At 38.6% G+C, this 23,993-nt stretch overlaps 3 protein-coding genes across 3 annotated transcripts; 1 reads left to right on the plus strand and 2 right to left on the minus strand.

The window, feature by feature from the left end:
* Window positions 1–279: 279 nt before the first annotated feature.
* Window positions 280–4,233, minus strand: LOC140933936 (stabilizer of axonemal microtubules 1-like). The gene is made up of 2 exons (XM_073383609.1): window positions 4,071–4,233; window positions 280–3,880 (listed from the first exon to the last, which is right to left on the minus strand). The coding sequence occupies exons 1-2, from the start codon at window positions 4,109–4,111 to the stop codon at window positions 2,527–2,529; spliced, it is 1,395 nt and encodes a 464-aa protein (XP_073239710.1). The 5' UTR covers window positions 4,112–4,233; the 3' UTR covers window positions 280–2,526.
* A 7,562-nt stretch (window positions 4,234–11,795) lies between these two features.
* On the plus strand, window positions 11,796–22,120 carry LOC140936030 (DNA polymerase nu-like). Its single transcript, XM_073385609.1, has 26 exons — window positions 11,796–12,046; window positions 12,700–12,738; window positions 12,903–13,045; window positions 13,376–13,485; window positions 13,714–13,829; window positions 14,137–14,217; window positions 14,300–14,360; window positions 14,686–14,750; window positions 14,868–14,903; window positions 15,201–15,248; window positions 15,395–15,487; window positions 16,426–16,482; window positions 16,819–16,872; window positions 16,994–17,013; window positions 17,148–17,193; window positions 17,571–17,634; window positions 18,096–18,173; window positions 18,428–18,542; window positions 19,012–19,094; window positions 19,288–19,359; window positions 19,657–19,716; window positions 19,948–20,058; window positions 20,371–20,449; window positions 20,577–20,644; window positions 21,737–21,798; window positions 21,923–22,120. The coding sequence occupies exons 1-26, from the start codon at window positions 11,921–11,923 to the stop codon at window positions 21,986–21,988; spliced, it is 1,953 nt and encodes a 650-aa protein (XP_073241710.1). The 5' UTR covers window positions 11,796–11,920; the 3' UTR covers window positions 21,989–22,120.
* A 52-nt stretch (window positions 22,121–22,172) lies between these two features.
* LOC140936029 (tachykinin-like peptides receptor 99D) lies at window positions 22,173–23,993 on the minus strand. The gene has a single exon (XM_073385608.1). The coding sequence runs from the start codon at window positions 23,882–23,884 to the stop codon at window positions 22,934–22,936; it is 951 nt and encodes a 316-aa protein (XP_073241709.1). The 5' UTR covers window positions 23,885–23,993; the 3' UTR covers window positions 22,173–22,933.

Here is a 23,993-nt window from a genome sequence, read left to right on the forward strand (position 1 = left end):
AAGAGTTTGCTTTAGCCTGCAAGCAAGCTCACTTGTGCGAGTTCAAGGAAAGGCACAAGAACTGGCAAAGCCAGTGAGAACAATGGTGTAAAAAAATTGTTCTGCCTAGTTCTTCTTACTGACTTTGCTAGCTTGTACCATAATTTCCCCAAACTCACACAAATGGGCCTGCCCGTAAGCTAAGTTTGCTTTGGTTATATACTAGTTTGCGTTAGGAAAGTTTGCTTTCACAAAAGAGAGCTGACTATTAAATAATGCAATGACTTCAGCACAACTGTATAAGACCATGTCCATCTCTTTATTCTGAAGAAAATTCCTCACTAACTATTCTTTCACATTCTTTACTTCATAAACCAAAGGAGGGACCTGAATTTGATTACGAATGCAGATAATACCACAGTTTGTTTAGCAGACTGGTACTGATTATCAATAACATTTTGAACTAATATAATACTGTCCTGTGAAAGTTCTGGCATGCCTTTGGCACCAATGAACTTTGAATTGTCTTTTAAGGCTTTATTTAAGTAGTGTGTTCCATGATAACTTTGTAACTGGCTCTAGATTCGTACATGCGACATGGTACCATAACAGAATAACCAATCAAAATCAGTCGTTGTTTGACTGCTAGCTGTCTCCCAAATGAACCTATTCCAACTCTAAGCAGCATCTTTGGTTAACTGACAATAAGACAAAAGTGCAACTATTTACATTGTTATTTACAACTAAATTTTCATGGTGCCCCTTTAACTTACAATTAGCTACTTTAGACCATAGCAGACGTACACTTACTTTCTTTGATCAACAGGCATACTCTAGTCTAAAAATTTTAGTGGGAGGAAGCTGGGTGGTATGAAAATAATGATATCCACTCAGATCAACTCACGAATGGCAATAAAGAAATGACACAAAATTTGTACCAAAATCCTTCTGACCTTCCTGCCATAAATTCTGCATAGTATCTTCCTGCATGGAACAATAATTATTGTATGATATTTTCTGGGTGCTCAGTCTTCCCTTTTGATGTTATCTAGATTCTCCTCAATTCTGATGAAATGTCAATACACTGGCAACACCTCTTAAACAATCACCTACAGAAAAGGCTGCAAGTTCTAACTACTAATGACAGTACAAACACTGCAGTATGATTTAATTACTGACTCTATTAGAGATGAAAGCAGTTCAGCCTTTTCCTGTGTTCAGTGATCACTATCAAATTTCTCTTCACAATTTGTCTAGTAAAACTTGACTTGGGAATAGAACTTCAGTATAGTGGAGAATCAAGATAATAATCAAGAAGGAATACCAGGGCTAAAGGTACATTTATTGACAGCAGCTGTGCTGTGTGTGTGCCAACATTGGTGCAAGTTTCAGATCTGACAGCAATATTGTTTGCATCTGCTATTCACCCAATTTCAATTTTCCTTTTCACTAACTACTGTGCATTACATGTAAATAGTAAAGTGACCATTAGGCTTCAAAACTGTCATCCAAGAAACTTTCTATTATAAAACCAGGGCATTGCTGTTTGTCAGATCTGAAGTTTGTTGATTTTCTTAATATAACAAAATATAGGAATATGTCACCAAACATGGCATTCTTGAAATATGGCTAAGAATGAACCAAGGTTTGATTATTACCAGTAGAAGCGGATGACAAAATTAGTGACAACAAACTAAGTCTTTTAACACTTAAACCTATCTTTGATCAAAAAATGAAAGGGTTTCACTCTTGTTTAATGGTGAACACTGGACTAACTTGTAAGAAATAAAGATCTGTAAATTTATTCAAATCTCATTGTGCCCCTTATTTCATGTTCTTGTTCAAGAAACTAGCAGCAAAGAAACCAGGATGTCCTGTTTCCACAGTAATTAAAAACCATAAAGTGCAGTAAGTATGTTATTTTTTAATAAACTACTACTTTTTAAGAAACCGCATTCAAATTTTGCAATTTTTATGAACTACAGATGCAGACACATTTCAGGTGAATTTGCTTCTTCCAAAAATGGGAAAATTTATTTTCTAGCCTAAAAGATTGTTTTTAATAAATAAAATGAAACACACCTTTGACAGCTGTAATCAAGCAAAGCAACAGCTGTACATAGTATCAGAGACTATATACCCGTGACAACAACATTGTGTAACTATATATACATTACTTTTTGGTCAAGAAAGACATAAACTTTTAGCCTTGACATGCTTAAGGAATAAATCATATGATGCAATATTCTATGATTAAATATATGTAAAACTTTACAACATTAAATTACACCCATTAATATTTTTATATTTGAAACGAAACCAAAATGGTGCAATGCATGTAAATATAAGCAATCTCCTCAGGAGAGCTTTTTTGTGATTTAAATGTTATACCCAATGTTTTGCCCTTAAAATTATTTGAATTAATAACTCAAAACCCTCCTAAAATGTTTTTATTTTTTAAGACTGTAAGCAAATTTTTGAAATAAGTATAACTGGGCAAAGACTTGGTGCAACAGACTATTATTAATTAAAGGTTTGGGGTTAAAACTAAGCCGACAGAGATAGAGGTTGAACGGTTTCAGAAACTGGTAGGTAGTAACTATGACCCCGGTTATCATAACTGTAAAAGTACCCTTTCTGTGGCCCTGGTTGCCACTGTTGAATTCCTTGTGCTGGACAACTAAGGGGTCGCTCACCAGTGTATGTTTCCTTGTATGTCGTATTCATTAGCATGTCTCCGCTTAAAGGCCGATGGACATCATGACGGGCTGGCTTTGCTGGAGGTACATACTGTCCTCTGTAATGACTTCGCATGGTAGATTCACCCTGGAATTTTCCAGAGGGTGGTCTATATTCATCAGGCCGGCCACTCTTCTGTGCTGGATGTGGCTCCCATGCCTTAAATGCATCCTTATGGGTGGTGCTGTCATTAAATGGTTTGCCTGAAGCAAATGATGCCACTGGAGGCTTAGCACTTTCAGCAGGAGGCACATCCCATCTAGGGTAGTCATGCTGGAAAGTGGTATTAGTAGCAAACCTGGCTGAAGGTGGTCTGTAAGCCTCCTTTAGACGTACTTCGCGTTTAGGAATATCCCAGCGCCTGTAAGTCACACCAGTGGTGGTATCCCCTTCAAAAGGCTTATTTGACTGCACAATGTCCTGTACGGGCTTAAAACTAGGAGCAGGTCTGCCACCTCTGTAGGCAAAATCATCCATAAAAGTGGTATTTCCTCTGAAGGGTTGTTGAGTGCTCGGGCGCTTTTCAATTGGTTTGGCAGATTCCGCGGGTTTTACTTCCTTCCTGGTGTAATCAAGCCTTGTTGTGGTGTCTTTTTCCATGGGACCTTTATTCACACGAATTTCTGTATCTGGCGGCCTTATCTGTGGTCTCCGACCAACATAATAACCAGGATAGTCGGTTTGAAAGATAGTCCTGCCATCCATTTTTCCATTTCTAGCTGCGGGCGTTGCATCTGGTTTCATGCTGTCAGTTTTGCACAGCCTCAAGTCCCACGGCCTGTAAGTATCCTGGTGCACTGTGCTGCTGTCAAAAGGCGTTTCATGAGCGTGAAACGACACCACAGGTTTCGCAGAGGTGGCGGGTGGAACTACAGTCCCTGGGTAGTCGTGTTTGTAGGAGCTCTGGCCAGCCATTTGTCCTTGAGGTTTAACATACAACGCCTTGTCGCGTTTCCTTGGTGGAGCGTAGGTATGTGGAATATAATCAGTTCTATAGTTTGTATTTTCTTCCATCGGCTGGTTTGAACCTTTCACAGTGTATTCTGGCTTAAAAGGCAGGCGACGGTCGACGGGATGTTTCTTGTATCGATCTTGATACTCGGTGAAGCGACATGGATGGATCGGAACGCGAGCTTCTGGTTTGTGAGCACATCGATGCCTCCTAAGGAACAAAAAAAAAAAAGAAAGTGTAATGTGTAATGCTTAGTCGCTAATTCTCTAAGGGATGGAAGATTTTTCGATCTGCTCAAAACACCACAAGTCATTGATCACGTTACACGAAGGGTCCCCGAAGCGCGGAAAAGCAAAAGGATATCGCGTCGCCAAGCTAACGTAATTTTAAAAACTCTTACCCGCAAGTACAAATCTGGCAAATGCAGAGAGCCCTGACCATTTTGGAAATCTCTACTCTTTAGGCCACATGAGATATCAGCAATTAAACCGAAGTACACGACGACAGCTGCAACTTTCAGCGAATGTTCGGTTGTTTATCGGCGTTGCCATTGCGTTCGTTGTTGCCACGCGCGCAAGTGAACGTGGTTAACAAACAATGGCCATTGTGAGGGACGGAATGTAATTGGGTAATTGAATTTCAATTACTGACGTCCCCAATCTCTTAAAATAGCGCTAATTTGACGAGGTCAAAATTTTGTTAGTTTTTACCGGTTTCCCAAGTTTTCTTTTTCGTGAAATCAACCATATTTCCTTTCTTCGGTTAGCAAAAAAACTAATGTATCCGGACTTTCAGGCGTCCTTTCAATCTTTATTTTCATGTAAATTTAACGACTTTAACCTAGTCAACAATTTTGATTTTTATTCTTTTATCTTTCGCTCTGAAAAACATATGGCTTGAAATTACAAGAAGCCTGACGCTTCGTTTTTTGTTTTTAATGATCGTCTGTCGCGAACTGCATAAAAGCCAATACATTTGATATCATTTTGTTTTTCTCATTAACAACATAACGCACTCTAAAAAAAAAGTCTTTCAAGTGTCTTTTCGGTTCACCTAGCAACAACAGAAGGACAATTTCATTTTTTTATTTCCTGGGGTGTTAGAAGAATCGAGACTCCAAAAATTAAAATGACTTCGAATAAACAGTGAGTGCAGGCGTCCGACAGAGGAAAAAAAATAGTTTTTCACTCAATGATCCCGAATTATCCTGAATTATCGGCTATTTTCTCCAACTGCTTCACTTTTAGTAGTCATATGATGAACGGCTGTTGTCGCGGTAAAGTTGTTTGAATTGTACACGGACAAGTTTCAGCATATATAATGTGCACATGAACTGAATGGGGAACTGTTTAAAAACGTTTCGGCAAGCATGTTCAGAATAATTTTGGCGACTATAGATTTCAGCTTAATCATAACTATAACTAGCCTGAATTTCATCCGACTACTACGAGTCGTTCCTGAGGGAGTAATAACGACTCGGAGTAATCGGATGAAATTCAGGCTAAACTATAACAAAATTCTCAAATCTGATTGGCTACTGCCCTGATTTCAACCTCTATATTACTACATGAGAAATTTCTGCAATTTGATTGGCTTAGAGCAGTGGTATTTCAGCTTAATTTGAAATACCTACATGTGAAAATTACAAACCTTTTGCGGGTAGTAGTTTAAACTTATAATGGCATGATTTGTACGTGATATTTGGCATAAATACCACTTGTGATATTTCAAAATTGTCTCATATTTCACTCGCCTAATGGCTCTTGAAATTACGTATAACAATTTTGAAATATCACTCGCGGTATTTATGCCAAATATCACTACAAATCTAGCCTGAAATTCATCCGATTGCTTCGAGTCGTTTTCTCCTCTCAACAAGAGGGAGTAATAACGACTCGAAGTAATCGGATGAAATTCAGGCTACTACAAATCATGCTATTACCCATACTGAGATTTTCCCTAAAGGACCAGTGTGGTTAACTGGAAAGCTGAGCTGAATTGAATACCAAGCAAACAAACCCTGCTGCGGCAAACTGATAGTATCATGCCTTCCTCGAGACAATCAAATAAAAAGTTGTTTACAGACATTAGTTACAAACTGTTTTAATAGTTACCAGGCTACGTTTATCAACAAGACAATATCATCTTCGTGGCATTTCTTTCATACTTCGTTGCTCATAAAACGCCCAAGGTATATAAAATTCGTTTTTTCCCGTCAGCATCTAAGTCAACAGTTCGTTTCTCTTTTTCTTTCTTTTCGATTATTTCAGATTGTCATGTCTTTTTGCACGGGTACTTTTTGTACGTGTCAGCCTCGCTGCTTTGTTTGTCAGTTCGTCTTATAGATCCTTATTCCTACGTCACCAAATTAATTTGACAGTCCGTAGCAGAGATTTCCGTTTCTACACTTGCCCCCGGGCACTTGCCCTTCAATGATTTTGCCTTCCACATTTCCACGTAACTTCATTTTAGACGTTAAAACAATATGTTATAAAAAAGGAACTTGGAAGTTTTAATTCGTATATACCCAAGGGTAATTAGCTAAAATCTTCCTTAAGCGTAACTGTTCCAGGCTACAACCTGCACTCCCCACCCAGAGCTTTAAATTCTGAGACGAGGACGACTACGAGTACGAGTACCGAGTATTGCTCACGCGAGAACCAGCGTCATTTTGGCGGGAAAACGTGACAGCCGTCGTCATTCTTCCACGAATTTTAGCGAGAATGTCGTTGTGGCGGGAACAAGTTATCAAATCTTTAAGCAATAGACCAAACTTTCTATGGGTTTGCCAGCGTGATAACCCACGCAGGATGTTGGGAGAACACGAGAAATGCTTGTAAATCACGAGCCAAAGGCAATTGATTTACAAGCTTTTCGAGTGTTCTCCCAACATCCCAATTGGGTTATCACGCCGGTAAACCCATAGAAAGTGTGGTCTAGTGCCTTTATAAAATAACTTTACGTAAAATGGAGTCTACCGGCAGTCTATCTACGAGTTTACCAGCACAATAAACCATAGGTTTTTAACCAATAAGAACGCACGTACTATCTTAGTTATTTTATAAAGTTCTAAAATCCCGCTTCGCTGTCCGCTTCGCTTATTCCCTCTATAATGGCCCCTAGGCCTCATTATCGCGCGGCCAATGTGTTTTGTGTCACGTGGTCCGAGCGAAGCGGCCCTCGCTGGTTTTTGGCGGGAAAGTCGATTGCCGCCCGCGACAACCCAGAAGTTTTATTTGAACCAAATCGCGAAATCGCTAATCTCTCACCTATTAAAAGCCCAGTTTCCTGAAAAAATTCTTAGTTTTTTCTACGCTGTTCTGCTATTGGTCGACTGGCGAATGCATAAAGTCACAGAACTGAAGACAACTCTTGTCGACAACCGTAGAGTCGACAACTGACGATATCGAGACGATACCAAGACAGGTAAGGAAATAACTAAAGCTAGGTTTTTGATGTAGGGGGTTTCAATGAGCACCGATCGAAACGCTTTAGACTCGCTTTAGCTAAAGGTAAATCGGCTACTTTTTCCCCGAAAGAAGAGGCAACTAGATTTCGTAAAACTTTAGCATCGGAGTTTTCATGGAAAACCGCAAACTGCAGTTTGCAGTTATGCGTTTGCATTTTCACATTGCCGGGATTTCAAATTTTAGCAAGGCGTTCATTGTTTAGTGCCGCCATGCTGTTTTTCATCAAGTCGAAGTGCATCACTTTGATCGCCCAAAAACAGGAATAATTCTTCGATTCGAGTGATCCAAAAAACACACCGCAGACGGATATAAAAAGATACTTGGTGCCTTCAAACCAGGGGCATCCAAAGAGAATATAGTTCAAAACCTAAACATAGCATTGTTAAACGTATTTTAGTATTCAAACCGTAGATATAGGCATGGCATATTTTTATCCCCTAAAAATTTTTCATCTGTTCGGATTTCGTAGCTGAAAGTCTAGTGATCCGAAAATTACAGGGATCAAAACTTACCTTTTCGAAAATTTCAGCCACTGAAAAGGCTCCCGAAAATTCTAGGTGACCTTTCTAGGGTAAAAATCCGTTAGACGTTCGAAAATCCTAGGAGAGGCAGGCAAGTAAGAAATTTTACAACAAATGTTCCGAAAATTCTAGGTCTCAAATCGACTTCCGTAGACTGACGTAGGGTGCCCCTGTTTAAACGCGAGGCTGTACAACTTTTAGAGGCAGAAAACCTTGGGGTAAGTCGCTCACCGCTTAGAGCCCTTCCTGCTGTTCAAAAGTGAACTGCAAACTGCAAACTCGATCGCAAGGCCCTGGTCACCTGACGTTTTGGGGTTTGCGGTTTTCCATGCAAAATCTGGTCTCTATTAAGCTTCACGTATACGGCAAACGGCAAACGTCAGATTCAAGTTGAGAATTTCTCAAAATAGAAAATGAGCAGATAAGAACAGCTCAAAATAATTCATCTGGACAAAAAATTGCGTGAAACATAAATTTATATGTAGAAGTAATGAACAGTAAGGGGCCGACCATTTAACTCTTGAGGGGGGGGGGGGGGGGGGGGTGATGGGTGATTTTGAAAAAAAATTTCCTGCAAGCGCTTGTCGGAAGAAAAAAATTGCATGCAGCACAAATGTAATAGAAAGCTTATGGGAAAAAAAAGGGGAAAAAATATCCTGCCCACCAGATTGCTAGAAAAAAATTCTTGATGACCAGAAATCACCCACCCCCTCCCTCAAGAGTTAAATGGTCGGCCCCTAAGCAAGGAGAAACTTGGTCACGTGGTACAAATTCCCGTTTGCCGTCTGACGTAAACGTGATGCTAACCTCTTTAATATCATAAAATCTGAATGAAAAGGTGATAATGATGTCTTTTCGTACCACTGGTGGTATGTTATGCTTCAGTTATGTGAACTCTGTGTTTAAAAAATTTTTCACATGTTTCTTTACTTTATATGTTCACGTGCAAAAGTGGGTAAGTTAATTATCGTCATTTGCTCATTGCTCGTAGGAGTTGATTTCGTAGCTGATGAATTAAATCTTGAATGGAAGCTCCATTTTCTTGAATAAAAAACACGCTCTTTTGTACTCAATTCAGTCCCCAGAACGCTGGTAAATGTATTTTAGGGCTTTTGAACTGTCAAACTTTTCTGGGGGAACACGCCCCCAGATACCCGACCCGGGCCCTACAAGAAAAAGGGGACTAACGACCAACTGTTGACACAGTCGGTTCCTCTATTCAAACCTGCTGCTGGCTACTTCATTATTAGTAGAATCCTCTGATCTTTTAAGAATAATCCTAAAAGAATAACGGTAACTATTAATCTTTAAGTTTGAGCTCAATTTTAACAAAGTGTTAACTCATCAATCAGAGTAACATGAGATAAGGCTTAATTTTCGTATCTTGATTCTTTGCAGACTGATTTAAATGGATTTTAATCAATTTTCCGAGCAAGTTGCAATTGGACGAATTCCAGATGAAAATGGATTCGAAACAACAGCTTGGTTAATACCAAGCTGTCATACTAGACGAATACATGAACCATCAACTTGGAGAGGCGTCTTGGAAAAATCGAGAGAATGCAGGAATCCTGTTTTGCTATCTGAATCTGGACAAAAAGTTGTCGGGGCAATAAGGCAGTTATGTGGACCAAGAAAAACTCTAGGCATTAAATTCCCACAAACGCAAGGTACTGATCAGTAGCCGTACGTAGTGATGTCGTTTATTCTCTACTGTTTCTTAAATATAATATTCATGAAAAAAATGTCAGTTATCATTGGCTAGGAGAAATGGAATTCTTAGGACACACAGTATAAATTTGGCTTTTACTTACTTTTGCACTGATTTTCTCCCTAAGCCATCACTATCGCATAACAGTAAGACTAGTATAATTAAAATGAAACTATTTCTCGAGTCTGCTGTGTCCATTAGGAGAAACAGAAGTAGTCGTGACCTCCCGCTATACCATCCAGATCTTTCGCGGAGAAACTGTCGAACCTAAAGCATTTTAGTAGGAGAAGCGGAGTGCACGTTATCGCCTGGTCGGCGTTCCCTTTTTCCGACCACAGTTTTCATATTCAAAGATATGTCAAAGAATTCAAGAAATTGATAAGGAGAACACCTGCACTTATACGAGGAAGGAGCTTTGCAAAGCTAGTCAAAACCTAAAAAAAAAACGAAGTCGCAGCATGGGATGGTTTAAATCATTGCTTGGTACAGAACGAGTCCGGGCCTTTCTTGCTCAGAAAAAGTAAAATACAATCACACTGGACTCTTAAAAAACCTTGTAGGCAGGAAATAACTTTCATCAACTCTCTGACTCTGTTTGACCTGTTTCTTATAACCACCAATACCATTTGATGAATGTTTTTGTCTCTAAATGTTGTATTGATGTTATTGTTTTAATTAGCCTCAGAATACTACCTCCAGGAACCACAGACTACGCCTGAAAGTCAACTTTGGGATTGTGAGACACAAAATGTTGCGCCCTTTTGTGGTATAAAGCAAAGATTACAAGCCCATAAGGCTGGCAAAGCACGGTAAGCATATTGCGAACGTATACATATGTTGCCATCAGTTCTTGCAAGGAATTTTGTTTGGGATTTTTGAGAATAAATTTAACTCACAGGTGATATGTTTAATGATCAAATATATATTCAAGCAGCCTAAACAACAACAGTATCGCTCTCCAAGACAATTCATCTGACGTACAATATACTGTATAAAACTTTTTTAATACACCGTGTCAAATGGCTTATTCTGTCATGATCAAATGCATGGTCGAAGTCTCTCAGTATTGTTCAATTTACGATCACTTTATATTGAACCTTTCAATAGTCAATAGCTCAGTGGAGAATGTACTGAGCCTTCTTAAAGTTCCCTAACGCTGGGTCTGTTTCGCGCTAAATCTACTTATGTACTGAGCCGCTCACTTTTAATTGTTTTTTCTTAAACTAAAGGTCAACTTTCTTTCTTTACCATTTAGATATTTGCCTTCAGACCCGAACGAAGGAGAATCAATTTACTTTAGTAAAACAGGTAAATATTAGCTCGTCTTTTTTGGATCTACTGGTTATATAGTTAAATCTTTTGATGTTTTGAAGATGAGTCCGGTAAGGAAACTGCCGAATCAACAACCAGAAAAAAACTAACACCAGCAAAGAGGAAAACGCAACAAAGTCCAATCACCACCTACTTCAAAGAACGGAAAATTGTTCAGACCCCAAGTGAAGCAAAGAAGGCGAAATCGCCAAACGCAGGTAAAACCGATTATAAGTACTAATATAAGTCATATAAATTCTTCAATTTATGTTTATTCAGTGTCCAGGATTTTGAAGAAAAAATACAAAAGGGCTCAGAGCCCTTGGGATTAGCACGGTCCGTTATCGCGAGTCTTTTGTGCGGGAAGGATTGGAAAGTTGCGACTTCGATTTGCAGGTATGACATCTGCACCGTAAAAGGAGCACTCAGGATGGTAAGATGAAGGCACCGTTGGCCTCATGTATATTTTTTACAAAAGACACACGTCGTAAAATAGGGATCTTTACCTTTACCTTTGTTATGTCCGGTTCATACGCCGAACTTTTCATGAGCCGAACCTAACACATTGAATATAGTAGATGAAACGTTCGGCGTCTGAATCAATTAGAAACGCCTGTTTCTGGAACGACTCAGCCGTTCTTTTCGCCTAGCCTGGCCAAGAATTTCGCCTTTGGAACGGCTTTGATTCAGATGCCGAACTTTTCATGAACAGAACCTAATGCATAAATTGTTATAACGTCTTTTGGAAGCCGTTTGACCGAAATGAACAACTTTCTCCTTTTGAACTTAGTTCAGCTGCAATTATGATCGGCGTCTGAATCAATTCAGCCGGTCTAAATAATTTGGGTCGGCCTTAATTCGAATTACGTTCGGCTCATAGAAAGATCGGCGTCTGAACCGGGCCTTAGTTTGTACTAGGGGTAAAAAGACATAATTCGCTTTGATCCACGTAAACGTCCTGAACATGTATGCATGTGTGTGTTTCTTTTTTGTAATTCAATTCATGATTCTTCTACTCACTGATTCTTTTATGTATCAGTCTTCAAATGTTTTACTTAAAATAGGCAGGTACACGGGGAAAGGGGAGCCAAAATGAAAACATGGACAGTATCTCTAATATTCTTTGTGGTAACAGATTGTTCTGTTTTCGGGTATCGTCTCCTTAGCACTAGAAAAAGGAAATCGTGACACTGAGACAGAGCATCAGAAAAAATCGTCCTCTGTTGAAACCTGCCCAATGAAACTCTATACCATGAACCAAAGTGAAAGAGAGGAATTTCAACACAACCTACAGTCTGCTCATGAGATCGCTTGCACCCTTGTTTATGAGGGTGGATGGTCACTGCTGAGACCTAAACCTCAGGTATACTAATAACTCTGTGCTTACTCACGGGTGTCTTACAAACCATGAGTAATTACACTTTCCCTTCTCTTAAGGGTTATCCAGTACCGGCAGATTCTACATAGTCTAGATGTAAAATAAATTCAACAATCATGAATTGGAGTAATCAAGATGACAAGAACAAACAGTGTTGCTGCTAAGGCCATATTCCATTCAGCGATCACTTACAGTCATTAATGATCGAAAGCCAAGTTAAGATGATGTGTGACAGAGGCAATGGGTGGGTAAAGGTCTCTAAAGATGGGGCGATCCAAAATGAAGGCCAGATCAATTTTGTGTTTGTTTTGAGCTGGACGTGACTGTTTAGAAACCTTCGTAACCGGCAATATCCCTCAAAATTCGCCGTTCGCAGTGACAAGAATGATAATACACGACATCAAGAGCCATTATGGCTCTTGACGACATTTCAGGCAAAAAAATGGTTTCTTTTGATCTTATGCAGGGATGGGTAAATATTCATCTCATTATATTATGATAATATAAACCCCTTCAATATATCCATACATTTCCTCGGACAGTCACTTGGTTTGTGTAAGCCCCTCTCCGCCTTACGCTGTTCAGCTGGCTCTTCAGCATCTCCCGTTGCTAAAATTCATGTTAATCAACTCTTGTAGAAAACAAAGAAACAATCAGGAGCTGTTGCACAGGAAAAGGTAAAATTTCAGAGATAATCATTTAAATTAGGTGGCACATAACATAAAAGCATTCGGAGTTTTTACAAACAATTAAATAAGCATCCCATGGGGTGGTGGTAAAGTTTGCGTACCTGATTTAGAAACGTAATTATGAGTGATATAGATCATGTTTCTTTTCTCAGATTACTGGGCTGGTTATTGCACTACCATGGTCTTTAAAAGCAGCCACAACAACTACTGATTCTGCGCAACACCGCAAAAGTCGTCTAACGGTCGTGGAGATACCACTAGATTCAAATGAGGAAGCGTTAGCAAAGTGGTGCAGGTAGATAGTTTGAAACAGAATGATGACAGGTTTAATATCCACATATAGGCTACCATTTAAACCATACGAAGATATTGTTACGTTTGTATAGGCTTTGCATGTCGGGGCTTTAATATTCTGCTTACCGACACAATTTACAGAGCAGTTTATAACATCGTTCTCTACTACTCAGGGCTGTCCATGTTTAGTCAGTATTTACTCGTAACTAGTCTCTCTCCCAAATACAGTGTATCGGCAGTCGTGATAAATATCGTAAGTTTATTGTTAGCTTTTTCTTGCACTTTGGTCACATATTTAAGGCAACCCTTTTTTCGATCTTGTCAATTTTAGGAAACTAGTGGATGATCTAATGGCATCTTCAACAACACGAAAAATCTGCTACGATGCGCAAAAGATAGCTCGACATTTAATAGAGACGCAAGATTACGATGTCAGAAAAGGTGATTTGACAAACTAAGAAGTTGACGATTACTTAAGTCATTTACTTCTCATACTATCATAGCCAAAGGAAGAAAAGCTAAAATCAACTCTTCAAACTATGGCGAGATCGCTCGGGGACCGAATGCTACTGCCAGTTCATATATATAGCTGTCTATGTAACTTGCATTTCTACATTAGCTTTTTTTCTGTCAACAATATAATGATAACTTTAATCCCATTGTTTTAAGTTTGTCTTCATTGGCGACTTCTTGATACAAAACTGGCTGCTTGGTTACTCAATCCGGATCATCCTCCTCAGTCCTTTGCTGAAGCACTCACATTTGTTCAACTCCATTCTCCAGAGGTACATGCTCATGTAAGCCACAATTCAAGAAGCTAATAAAAACATTGAATAAACCTTGTGATAAGGTGCAAAGCTTTTAGAAAAACATAACTCTGGATATGAAAAATCACTTATAACATTCCATGGATGGTAATCATTTAGAACTCTCATAAAGTTTTTCTCCCACCCAAATCAGTGTGCAGGTTTCACTATTTTTCCCTCTTTTCAGGTCTAATTACTTGTATTACACCCATACATATTTTCTAAAGCTACGTTACAGGTTTAATGAAAAGCGACGATAAACATTCATACGTTTTTTCTTTCACAGGGTGCACATGAGGATAATATGATTTGCGAGGACATTGCAATGCTTGGTCCTCTTATGTTGAAACAATTTAACAAGCTTAAGGTAAAAATTAGGGAATAAACTACGTGCGCAAATTATACAAACAAGCGGAAATTTTTTAAGCACGACTTATTTGTTCTTGTAGATGCTGTCGCTTTGGGACTTGTTTATCAATGTCGAGAGTCCGCTTTGCTCGATGCTAGCAGGTACGTAATGGTTGGTTAATTATCAGTTCATGTACAGCCTTCTGTTGTGCCAATCAGAGTGACATTGGGGGCTTCGAGGAGATTAGCCTGTTTAAGATAGCGGAGAGTTGCATGAAATGGAGAGCGGAGGAAAAAAAGCGCCGTGCCTACTAACGCCTGGAACAGTCTAACTGGAGATCGTTTGAAATGTCAATCGAGTTAATTTCCTTTATAATACTTGCAACGGCTGAGGGTTTTTTTCCTTGAACAAGAGCTCTCTTACTCAAGAGGGTTTCTCAACTAGTATTTATGCGTTCAACTGAATTTTACTCCTCTATGATTCAAGTTATGGAGATTCAAGGAATTAGCGTCGATTCGCAAGTCTTAATTGATGCGAGCAACACCCTTAAGGTAAATGACTTTTTTTCCACCTTTAATAGAACAATTCGTTATTATGAATCTCAATTATTTTAAGAACTTTTGAAGTTGATCGCGCGAAAGTTTTTTTTTTTTCCTTTTTTTTTTCAGATAAAAATACAAAAGGTCGAAGGAGAGGCCCATAAGGTAAGGTAAAAGTGTGGTAAATTAAACTAACAAAGTTTTATTTTCTAACGTATCGTAAAATGGCGTGCTCCACGCTGTAAATAGGTACTCCCTCTACACTAAGAAAATCTCTTTAAACCGAGAGAGTAAAAAAGCGGGATAGAATGAAAGAGAATAAGTTGAAGGTCGAAAGAGCTTCTGCCTGCCAACAAATTATCTCAACTAAACTACTGTCATCTTTTTTATAAATTTAACTATCATAGTTTCAGAATGGGAATGTGATGTCAGTGAAAATGAATTCAAATGTTCTATTGGCAGGCTGCAGGACATCCTTTTCTCATTAACAGTCCACAGCAATTAAGAGAGGTAAATCAAATCTGAATTCGTTCTTATTATTATTACGAATTTCGTATATTTATATATACTTAACGCCTATTTAACTTCATCTAATTTTCAGTCAGTTATAAAGAATATGTACTAAATCTTTGCATTTTTCTCTTGTTGTTACTCAGGTGCTGTTTGAAGAGTTGAAACTTGACCAACAGTGCAAGAAAAAGTTGGCAAGGACATCAATTAAGAATCAGAAGTCTACCTCAGAAGCTGTAGTATGTAAATTACACTGAGTAAACTCCACTAAAATTCCTATGTGTTCTTCTTAGCTTAAATACACCAACCAGTTTAACTCTGCTTTCAACCTTTCGCTACGTCGATCTATACAACTCAGCTCACCTGGTCGAACAGAAAAATAAAGGAAACATAAAGTTTGGCCGCTCTATCAATCATACCTATAACATACAAACATCACACACATACATACTTTTAGTAACAAGAGCATTTTCCTGTCCGAAAGATTCTTTTGTTTGGGTTTAAATAGACAGAAACAGTCTTCGTGATATGCTCATTGTGATAGAGGCTTCCATTGAGCTGAATGCCTAAGTCTTTAACAACTGGCACGACTGATATTTCTTTGTCAAGGAATGTTGTTCTGAATGATGGCAGTCTCTGCGGGACTTGTGACACTTCAACTGCCAGAACTTTGGTTTATATTCTAATCACACTGAAACGATTATAAAATATTTTGTAGCTAATCTAAATAGTCGTAAAACACAGAATAGGAGCGGGCATCTCGTTTATTGATGAAGCGAGCGTAAAGCGTTACAAAAAACAGCATTACAGTTTTACAAACTCAGAGAAAATTACAACAGTAAATAAAATAAAAAAACTAGGGTTGAAAGAGATGCCTCGAATGGCTCTTGCATAGCTTAACAAACCTTAAATATTGTACTAGCCCCTTGAGACACCATACAAGCACTCCTTAAATACTTCAGTAGTATTATGCAACCTAATATACATACTCTTGTGAAACTAACAAAACGTTACAAAATATATTTTATCCGGGTTAATCAAAAGGGAATTTTTACGGTACCAAGAATTCACAAGTTTTATAAGCTGCTTAAATTTATCTTATCTTGCAAGTAAAACCGCCTTCCAACTCATTTTTAGTCGTTAAGCATTTTATCTATTTCTTTTCTAATCTTAACAGTTGCTTCACTTACAAGATCTTCACCCTTTGCCAAGACTTGTCCTACAATACAGACATGTGTGTATGAGTTCTTCTTACTAGACCTTACTAAATTAACCAATACGTAAATATATTTCAAAAACTCCCAGTCCTATGAGAATATGTCAGCGATCATTGACCATTCGAAAAAAAAATCTGCACCAAGCTTGTCTGTGATCAGGCTATCTTGCATGATGCTGGCAACTAACGAGTCTCATACTCGAGCTTACGACAACGCTCAGTGTAAGATCTCAAATTGGCCTTTTTTTAAGAAAACTTTACAGTTCATTCGAACGTGTTTGGCAAAGCACTGTTAACCATTTATCGTCATTTATATGTTTTTTTTTTGTTTGCATTTTTGTGTTTTATCAACAGTTGGTGAAATTAAAGTCAACATATTTCGACGGAATTCTTTCTCATGTCAGTAAGGTAACTATATAACTACCTTCACTAGCTAACATCAGTTTAATACCTGAACCTGTGCCCCGGTACTGCATTGTTTTTTCGTGATCGTTTCCTAAATGTTTATCATTGTTTGTTTTTATCTCAGAGCGTTCTCTTTACTAGCTGGTAAGTGAGGCCGTTTGTGAATTTCAATTTATTGCTTGCCACCTAGTGTACAGCTTTTAAAAAAGGTTCCAGGCATGCAACAAACAAAACAATGCAACAAAGTCTGTTCTGAAATGACACAATTTTAATTGCAGGGACCAAACAGCTGCTGCCACAGGACGACTTACCTCAGCTAATCCGGTACGTGGTGCTTCATTGCTATCCCTTTAACCCGGTCCCTAGGGCTTTATGCCCTGGACCAGTTTGACCCTCCTCACCTCCCTATATAAAATGAAAATCTCGTCCAAGTGCTTAGAGGTGTATTAAAGCCCGGTGTCTGTCTTTGAATCATAGTGACTTGAAATAAGCCCCTCCCATCCCATTATATTCACTCGCCATTGATTTAGCAGGAATATAATCCGCCCCCATTAAAGGCCGGAAGGAACTGAAAGTTCTCCAGACGCAAATACAGTTTTTACCGTACCCATTCACTTTCGATTACAATACTCTCGATTACAATACTATAAAGAGGATTTTGATGTGATCATTTTTTTCTCTTTTCGGAAAATAAAAAACAGAATCTCCAGGCTATACCAAAACAAGTGATCGAAGTTACTGGAATAAAGAAACAACTCATTGTAGGCAAGTTACAAATTTTAATAAAAATACACTTAATTTAAGAAGAGTAGGGCGAAAAAGTTACATAAACTAGTAAACTTCGGGTCAATAACAAAAACAAGGCGCCATAAATAGGTATGAAGTACAAGTAAAAAGTGTTAATCGAACAACTTAACAACGAGGAAAATGCTATCTTTTTTACTACTTTACTGAGGCTTTGATTTGGCAATCTCGTACTTTTGTTAATGTTAATATTAATAGTGTTATAAGCATAAGTGAACGTTTGGTGGCAAACGACGACATGCCGTAAGGGACCATTATATAAATGTACTATAAAAATAATATTGCAATAAGCATCCATATGATTTTTGGGTACAGGTTAATGTTACGTCCACGAATCGAAATGGTTAAAGTTTAGCAATCGGTATGTACTGCCTAAGAGCCGGAAAAGGAGTTCACAATGCCAAATTGTTTTTATATTCAAGGAAAACCAGAAGAAGTGATAACCATTAATCCTCGAGCAGCTTACAGGAGTCGTCTGGGTTGGTTTTTACTTGCGGCAGGTATTTCCTATGAATGTATCTTAGTTGTCTGGTTATGCTTCTTGTAGTTACATAACTAGAACTAGCTCTGAAACAATGAAAACCGTTCATCTGAACATATGATTCGTTTTCTTTGCCTGACGTAATGAGAAGCACCTAGCCAGAAATCGGGCCCATAAAACAAATGCAGTATCGATTTTCCTTTACTACTCTACACTTATTGGAAGCCTTTGCATGCGTTTAAATACGGCTCTAACTCTTTTTGCTCTCCATAGATTTTCAGTCCATCGAGCTTCGTTTGCTGTCTCATGTGTCCGAAGATCCATCTCTTTTACATATATTCAACGACAAGGACAATGCAGATGTATTTACAACCCTTACTTCACAATGGTAATTGTGAAAGTGAAGAATGATCATCGCAGTAAATTTTCCAATTTAAGTAATTGGAAAGAAGAAGCCTGAAAAAATCAGGGCTTCAACGGGATTCGAACCCGTGACCTCCGCGTTACCGGTGCGTTGCTCTACCAACTGAGCTTTCAACGGGTTCGAATCCCGTTGAAGCCCTGATTTTTTCAGCTGCTCAGCCCCTAACCTTTTAATTAGATGTGGAATGTTTCTCTTAAAGCTTCTTGAAAGCTATATTTACTGTTAGTCGCTTTCAAAATATATTGCAGCATTTGACTAAAGCTCTTAGAAGGAGATTTCACTAGTAGTGGTTACGTGCACTCCATAAAGGGCATTCCGAGAGTTTGGTCATTTATAAGATTTATTCCACTCGATTTATTTCACGGAGTCTACAAGCATAATACATTATCGTCCTCTTTTAAGATGTATCTGGCAGTTTTTTCGTGCATTTTAGGTTGGGAAAAAGTTGTGATGATGTCCAGTTTCAAGAAAGAGAAAGAACCAAACGAATTGTTTATTCTGTAATCTACGGTGTCGGTAAGGAAGATAATTCAGTTTTCAACTGAGATCTATATAGTTTACTGAAGCTGCGCTTTCCGTGCACTTCCGCTAGCTTCTGCTGGAGTTTTTTCTTTTATATATGCTGTTTGATTTTAGTTGGAAAGTACATCTTATTATCAGTAAAACAAAGTGCGTCATAATAGCATTTGCATGTTCGTCTGATTAACAGGAAGTGAAAAACTTGGTCAAACTCTTAAAGTGACTTCAGATGAAGCAAAGGGATTCATGGACAGTTTTTTAGGTATACCAACAATCGAAATAAATGAATGACAGTCTTCAGTTCGTTAGATTCTTAATAAGGTACCCTGGGCAGATAAAGGAATTGGCAGTGTGGACTGCGGCCACCCCTCTTTTTAGTGAAATTTTGTATTTACTATTATTTTCAAAGAATTTGCATTAAAAATAAATAACATCTACATAGCTGGCAATTGTCCCTGCCATTCCCTTCTGAATTTACTGGATCCGCCCCTGGGTACTTCACTCGTACCTTTTATTATTATGCGTCAATCACCTATTATTATGCGTCAATCCATTTCAGGGCGATTTCCCCGAATAAAAGAATTTACACGTCGCAGTATTGATGGTTGCCGGAAGAACGGTGAGTGTAAAGCCCCTGATTATAGAATCTTAATACTGAAAGCACTGAAACTGTCAATAGCCGCCTTAGTGACCCCCATAGTGGCAAACGGAATTCACTTCTAGCGCGCTAATTATATCTATTGGTGCTCGAATGAAAGCCCAGTATGTGTGCACACATTCTTCATTTGTACGTGAGAGAGATATGATACTTTTCCCGAACGCTTATCAACTTTAAGTGTTCTTTTTACAGGATACGTCACAACTATTTTTAACAGAAGAAGATGGCTGCCACATATTAACTCTGTTGATTTTGCCCAGCGATCACAGGCTGAACGACAGGCTGTCAACTTCATTGTTCAGGGTTGGTAAAATACTTCAGAAACAAATTTTTGTTTCGTCAAACCTCGAGTATTGATGGAGCTTGTTAAAAGTTATTCCCAGCGAAAATATTTTTCAAGTGACTCTACGGAAGATACTGGTGAAAAAATTCAATATGCAGAAAAGGTGTTTACCAGACCCTTTCATTTTAAAACGGTTTCATTCAGAACGAATAAACAAGAGAACTAATATTGTACCTTCACTTCCTTCCTTCCCTCCTTCCCTCTTTGCTTCATTCCTTCCTTTTTTCTTTCCTTCCTAAAATATCACTAAAATATCAACCTTAAATTCCAAGGGTCGGCAGCAGACATATGTAAAGCAGCCATGATCCAGGTCATATCCTCTATAAGCGCGGATGCCTCTGTTCACGCCAGGTAAAGTCTCAATAATTTGTGACATCGAGAGTGACACGGCCAGTTATGCTGCATTTCAAGTAAATTTTTGATTGCGCAGCAGATTTGACAAGGTGACAATGTAAGCGATATTCTTATTTCCTGACAGGCTGCTTCTACAGATACACGATGAACTCTTATTAGAGGTTCCTGAAGATGAAATCAACACAGTGACAGGTACAGTGAATGGTGCTTTTAGAACTCGAAGAGATCTAGGATTGTACATAGTGTTAATTTCATTGGTCGAATTCATATTAAAGACAGAAAACCGTCTTGGACGGGAAATTCGTCTATAGACGAAAAAATCCGGTTAAAGACGAGTCGAGCCTCCGGTCTCAAATTTATCCGTCTATATTTCCCTCTAAACCGACGGGACCATAAGAGGGGAAATTCGTCTTTGACGGAAGATCGTCTTAAATTCAAATTAGACGTGAAAGTCAAGACGACGGTTTTGCACTTGCACCCAAGGAAAAGACTGGAACTAGAAACACAAACTTAAAGCAAGGGGCACAAATACACCAACCCATGGCCTGGCCAGTACCTCACGCATGCGCACAGCCATGTCACCCGGGCACTGGCAGCCATGGACAGCTGTTTCGTCCTTATTGGCGCTCATCAGCATGGAATGAAGTCAGCAACTGTTTCTGGGTAAAAAATGGCGCCCAAGGAGAAGGTCACAAGAAGCAGACGAGAGAAACATCAAAGTCTGGATGAAAAGAGGAACGAACACATGCGCTCATGGGCGGATTTAGGGGGCGGCCAGGTAGACCGCGGCCACTTCTTTTTCTGTAAAAATTTGTATTATTTTTAAAGAATTATAATAAAATAAATAGTATTTACATAGCTGGCAAGTGTCCCCGCCGCCCTTTCTCAATTTTCTGGATCCGCCCTTTGTAATTAATTTACCCTGATGTTCTTTGTAATACTGACAGTCTAGATCGCTTTCGGCTGTATCAGCTGTAAAACCATGCCTTGCAAAAGTAGGTTCATATCAGTCGGTATTTTCTCCTTCGGAATTCCGTCTGTGACGAGTTTCCCGTCTTCTAAAATGAATTCGGCCAAAGTTCAAATGATTATCCAAAAACACATAAATTTTTTCCGGGAGTTTACTTTCTTCGTAGTTGTATTAATTCCGATGACTTTTTTCGTCCTGGCTGAGATCGGCTGTACAAATGACTTTGCATTTAGAAACGAACGTTCACCAAATTACTCATGTGAACTGATGGTTAGATCTTTTTTAAAACTTGACATTCGTTTCTGTGATTTTAGCAAGCGTGAAATCAATCATGGAGTCCACTGAGAAATTATGTGGTGGAAAAGTCAAGCTAAAGGTAACACGTCGTAGTTTATCTTACCGAATGTATTACTAAAATAATTCATAATAATGTAATATCATCATTTTGCATGGCCAACATCTATTAAAACTACTTGTTGGTTGGTTGATTATCCCCGTAGGTACCACTGCCAGTATCGATCAGTATTGGGAAAACATGGGGCCACATGGATTCCTTCTCTGGCTGACACTGATCTTTCCACTCATACACAGTGAGATCAAACAGGCTTGCCTAATGAACAGTGCCAAAGTATAATGTTCAACATTTCCGGGGACAACGGAAAATGCTTCTCAATCTAGTTGTTCTTGTTCCTGTTTGTTTGCTTTTTCAGCAAAAGCCATTTTTTATTTCAGCAGCAAATCAGAGTTAATTTGCGGCGGGTGGATTGACTGCTATATTACAAGAGGGGATTTTCGAGCTCACGTTTCGAGCGTAAGCATGCCTTACGATATAACTAAAGGCACTGCACTACTGTAACATCTCCAATATGTTTTTCTTGAGTAATCAGGCTTTAAAAAGTAGTCTTTTTAAGGCCCTATAATGTCGCTCTATTTCTTATTTAAGTTAACACTATTGATTTCGATGGTAACACAAGGATGATTTAATTTGAGGTTATTTTATTTGCCACTTGATACAGTTGCTGATTACATAGAACAAGAACAATCTTGCCATAACAATTATTACAGTTAAGTTTGTTTGAAATTCAATTTTTACGCCCATCGAGTATTTTTTTGTACAAAATGCATTAATACTTTCTATTGGAAGGCTGGACGTTGTTCACTTAATATCCTCATCTAATTAAATGTGCTAAATTTTTGGATAAATAATTTTATAGTCGTTTATAATGCATGTTCCAAATAATCATTAAGTGGAAGTAAAAGATTTCCATTTGCTTGTTTTCCACTACCACGTAAGTGTCCGCTGTTAAATGAGAGAATTTTGTTGATAAAATTACTGAGATACTAACATGGCCAACTTCGAGCAACACAAAACAGCTCAACCGGCGATTGCAGAAGTGATTCATGGCTTTTCTTGAAATATTTTTTCTCTCTGCACAAACGGAAAAAAATCTTAAAAATCGGGTCAGATTCAGTTTTGAATTAGCGTTCTACATGTTCACGGCATGCAGAGTTTAGCAGTAGGTAATTTCAAAACGTCCCACTTTACATTTATCAGTTGAAGATAGATGATCTGGAAGTTCCTCCTTTTTAAAACAGCAAACACATATCCATTCCTTCAAGTGCAATACAATTTCCCTGTAAGCTTTGCGATAATTGGAGCTTCGGAATGCATAGATAATCGGATTGACCGCTGCACTGCAGTACAACAAATAAGTACAAATATAAAGTAGTTTGGGCATTTTACGAGGAATGACAAATTCAACGATTACAAATGGTATGTAACACACAAAGAAACCAGTAACTTGGATTAGAAGAAGTTTGACAATCCTGCGTTTGGATTTAAGGTCATTCAACGGATCTACGTCTTCTCTACAAACGGTTTTACTGAAATACAGCTCTTTGATGATTCTAAAATAACAGAATGTGATAATACAAGTAGCCAGCGTAGTGAAGAGAATTACAAGCAGACCATATGCTTTTTTATCCAAAACGTATACGCACTGTTGTCCGTCATATTCCGCGTAAATTATCGTCGGCGTATTTAACAGTATACTAAACAACCACAAACCAGCGACAACTCTTTTTACATCGCCTTTCGTTAATCTCATCTGTGTATCCATTGGTTTGAGTAAAGCAAAGTATCTTTCCAGAGCTAGAATTGCCATCGTAGACGCTGAAACAAGAATGGATACCCCGCTTAGGTTGTTCATGGAGATAAATTTGCACATGAAATCTGCTACCTTTCCCAGATGATGGGGGAGTAAAGTAGCCACAACGAAAGGAATGCTCCATGTTGCAGTCCACAGACCAGCAACGGCGAGGTTAGCCAGTAGAAAATTTGTAGTGGTGTGCATAAACCGATTCCTTACTACTACCAATAGCACAAGGAAGTTTCCCAAGAAGGCTGCTACAATGAGAATACTGTAAAGCAATGCGTTTATTACAGAATTTAAAGCTTCCATACCTGTCTAGGAAAAAACAGTGGAAAAGTCCTTTTCCAAGCGAGCTCTTTTGTGACGGAGTCCCTGTGAATAAAGCCGATGCTATGGCAGAGTTATTAGAAACAGTGTG

The sequence above is a fragment of the Porites lutea genome, chromosome 4 (genome assembly GCF_958299795.1).
Source record: "Porites lutea chromosome 4, jaPorLute2.1, whole genome shotgun sequence".
Lineage (NCBI taxonomy): Eukaryota > Metazoa > Cnidaria > Anthozoa > Scleractinia > Poritidae > Porites > Porites lutea.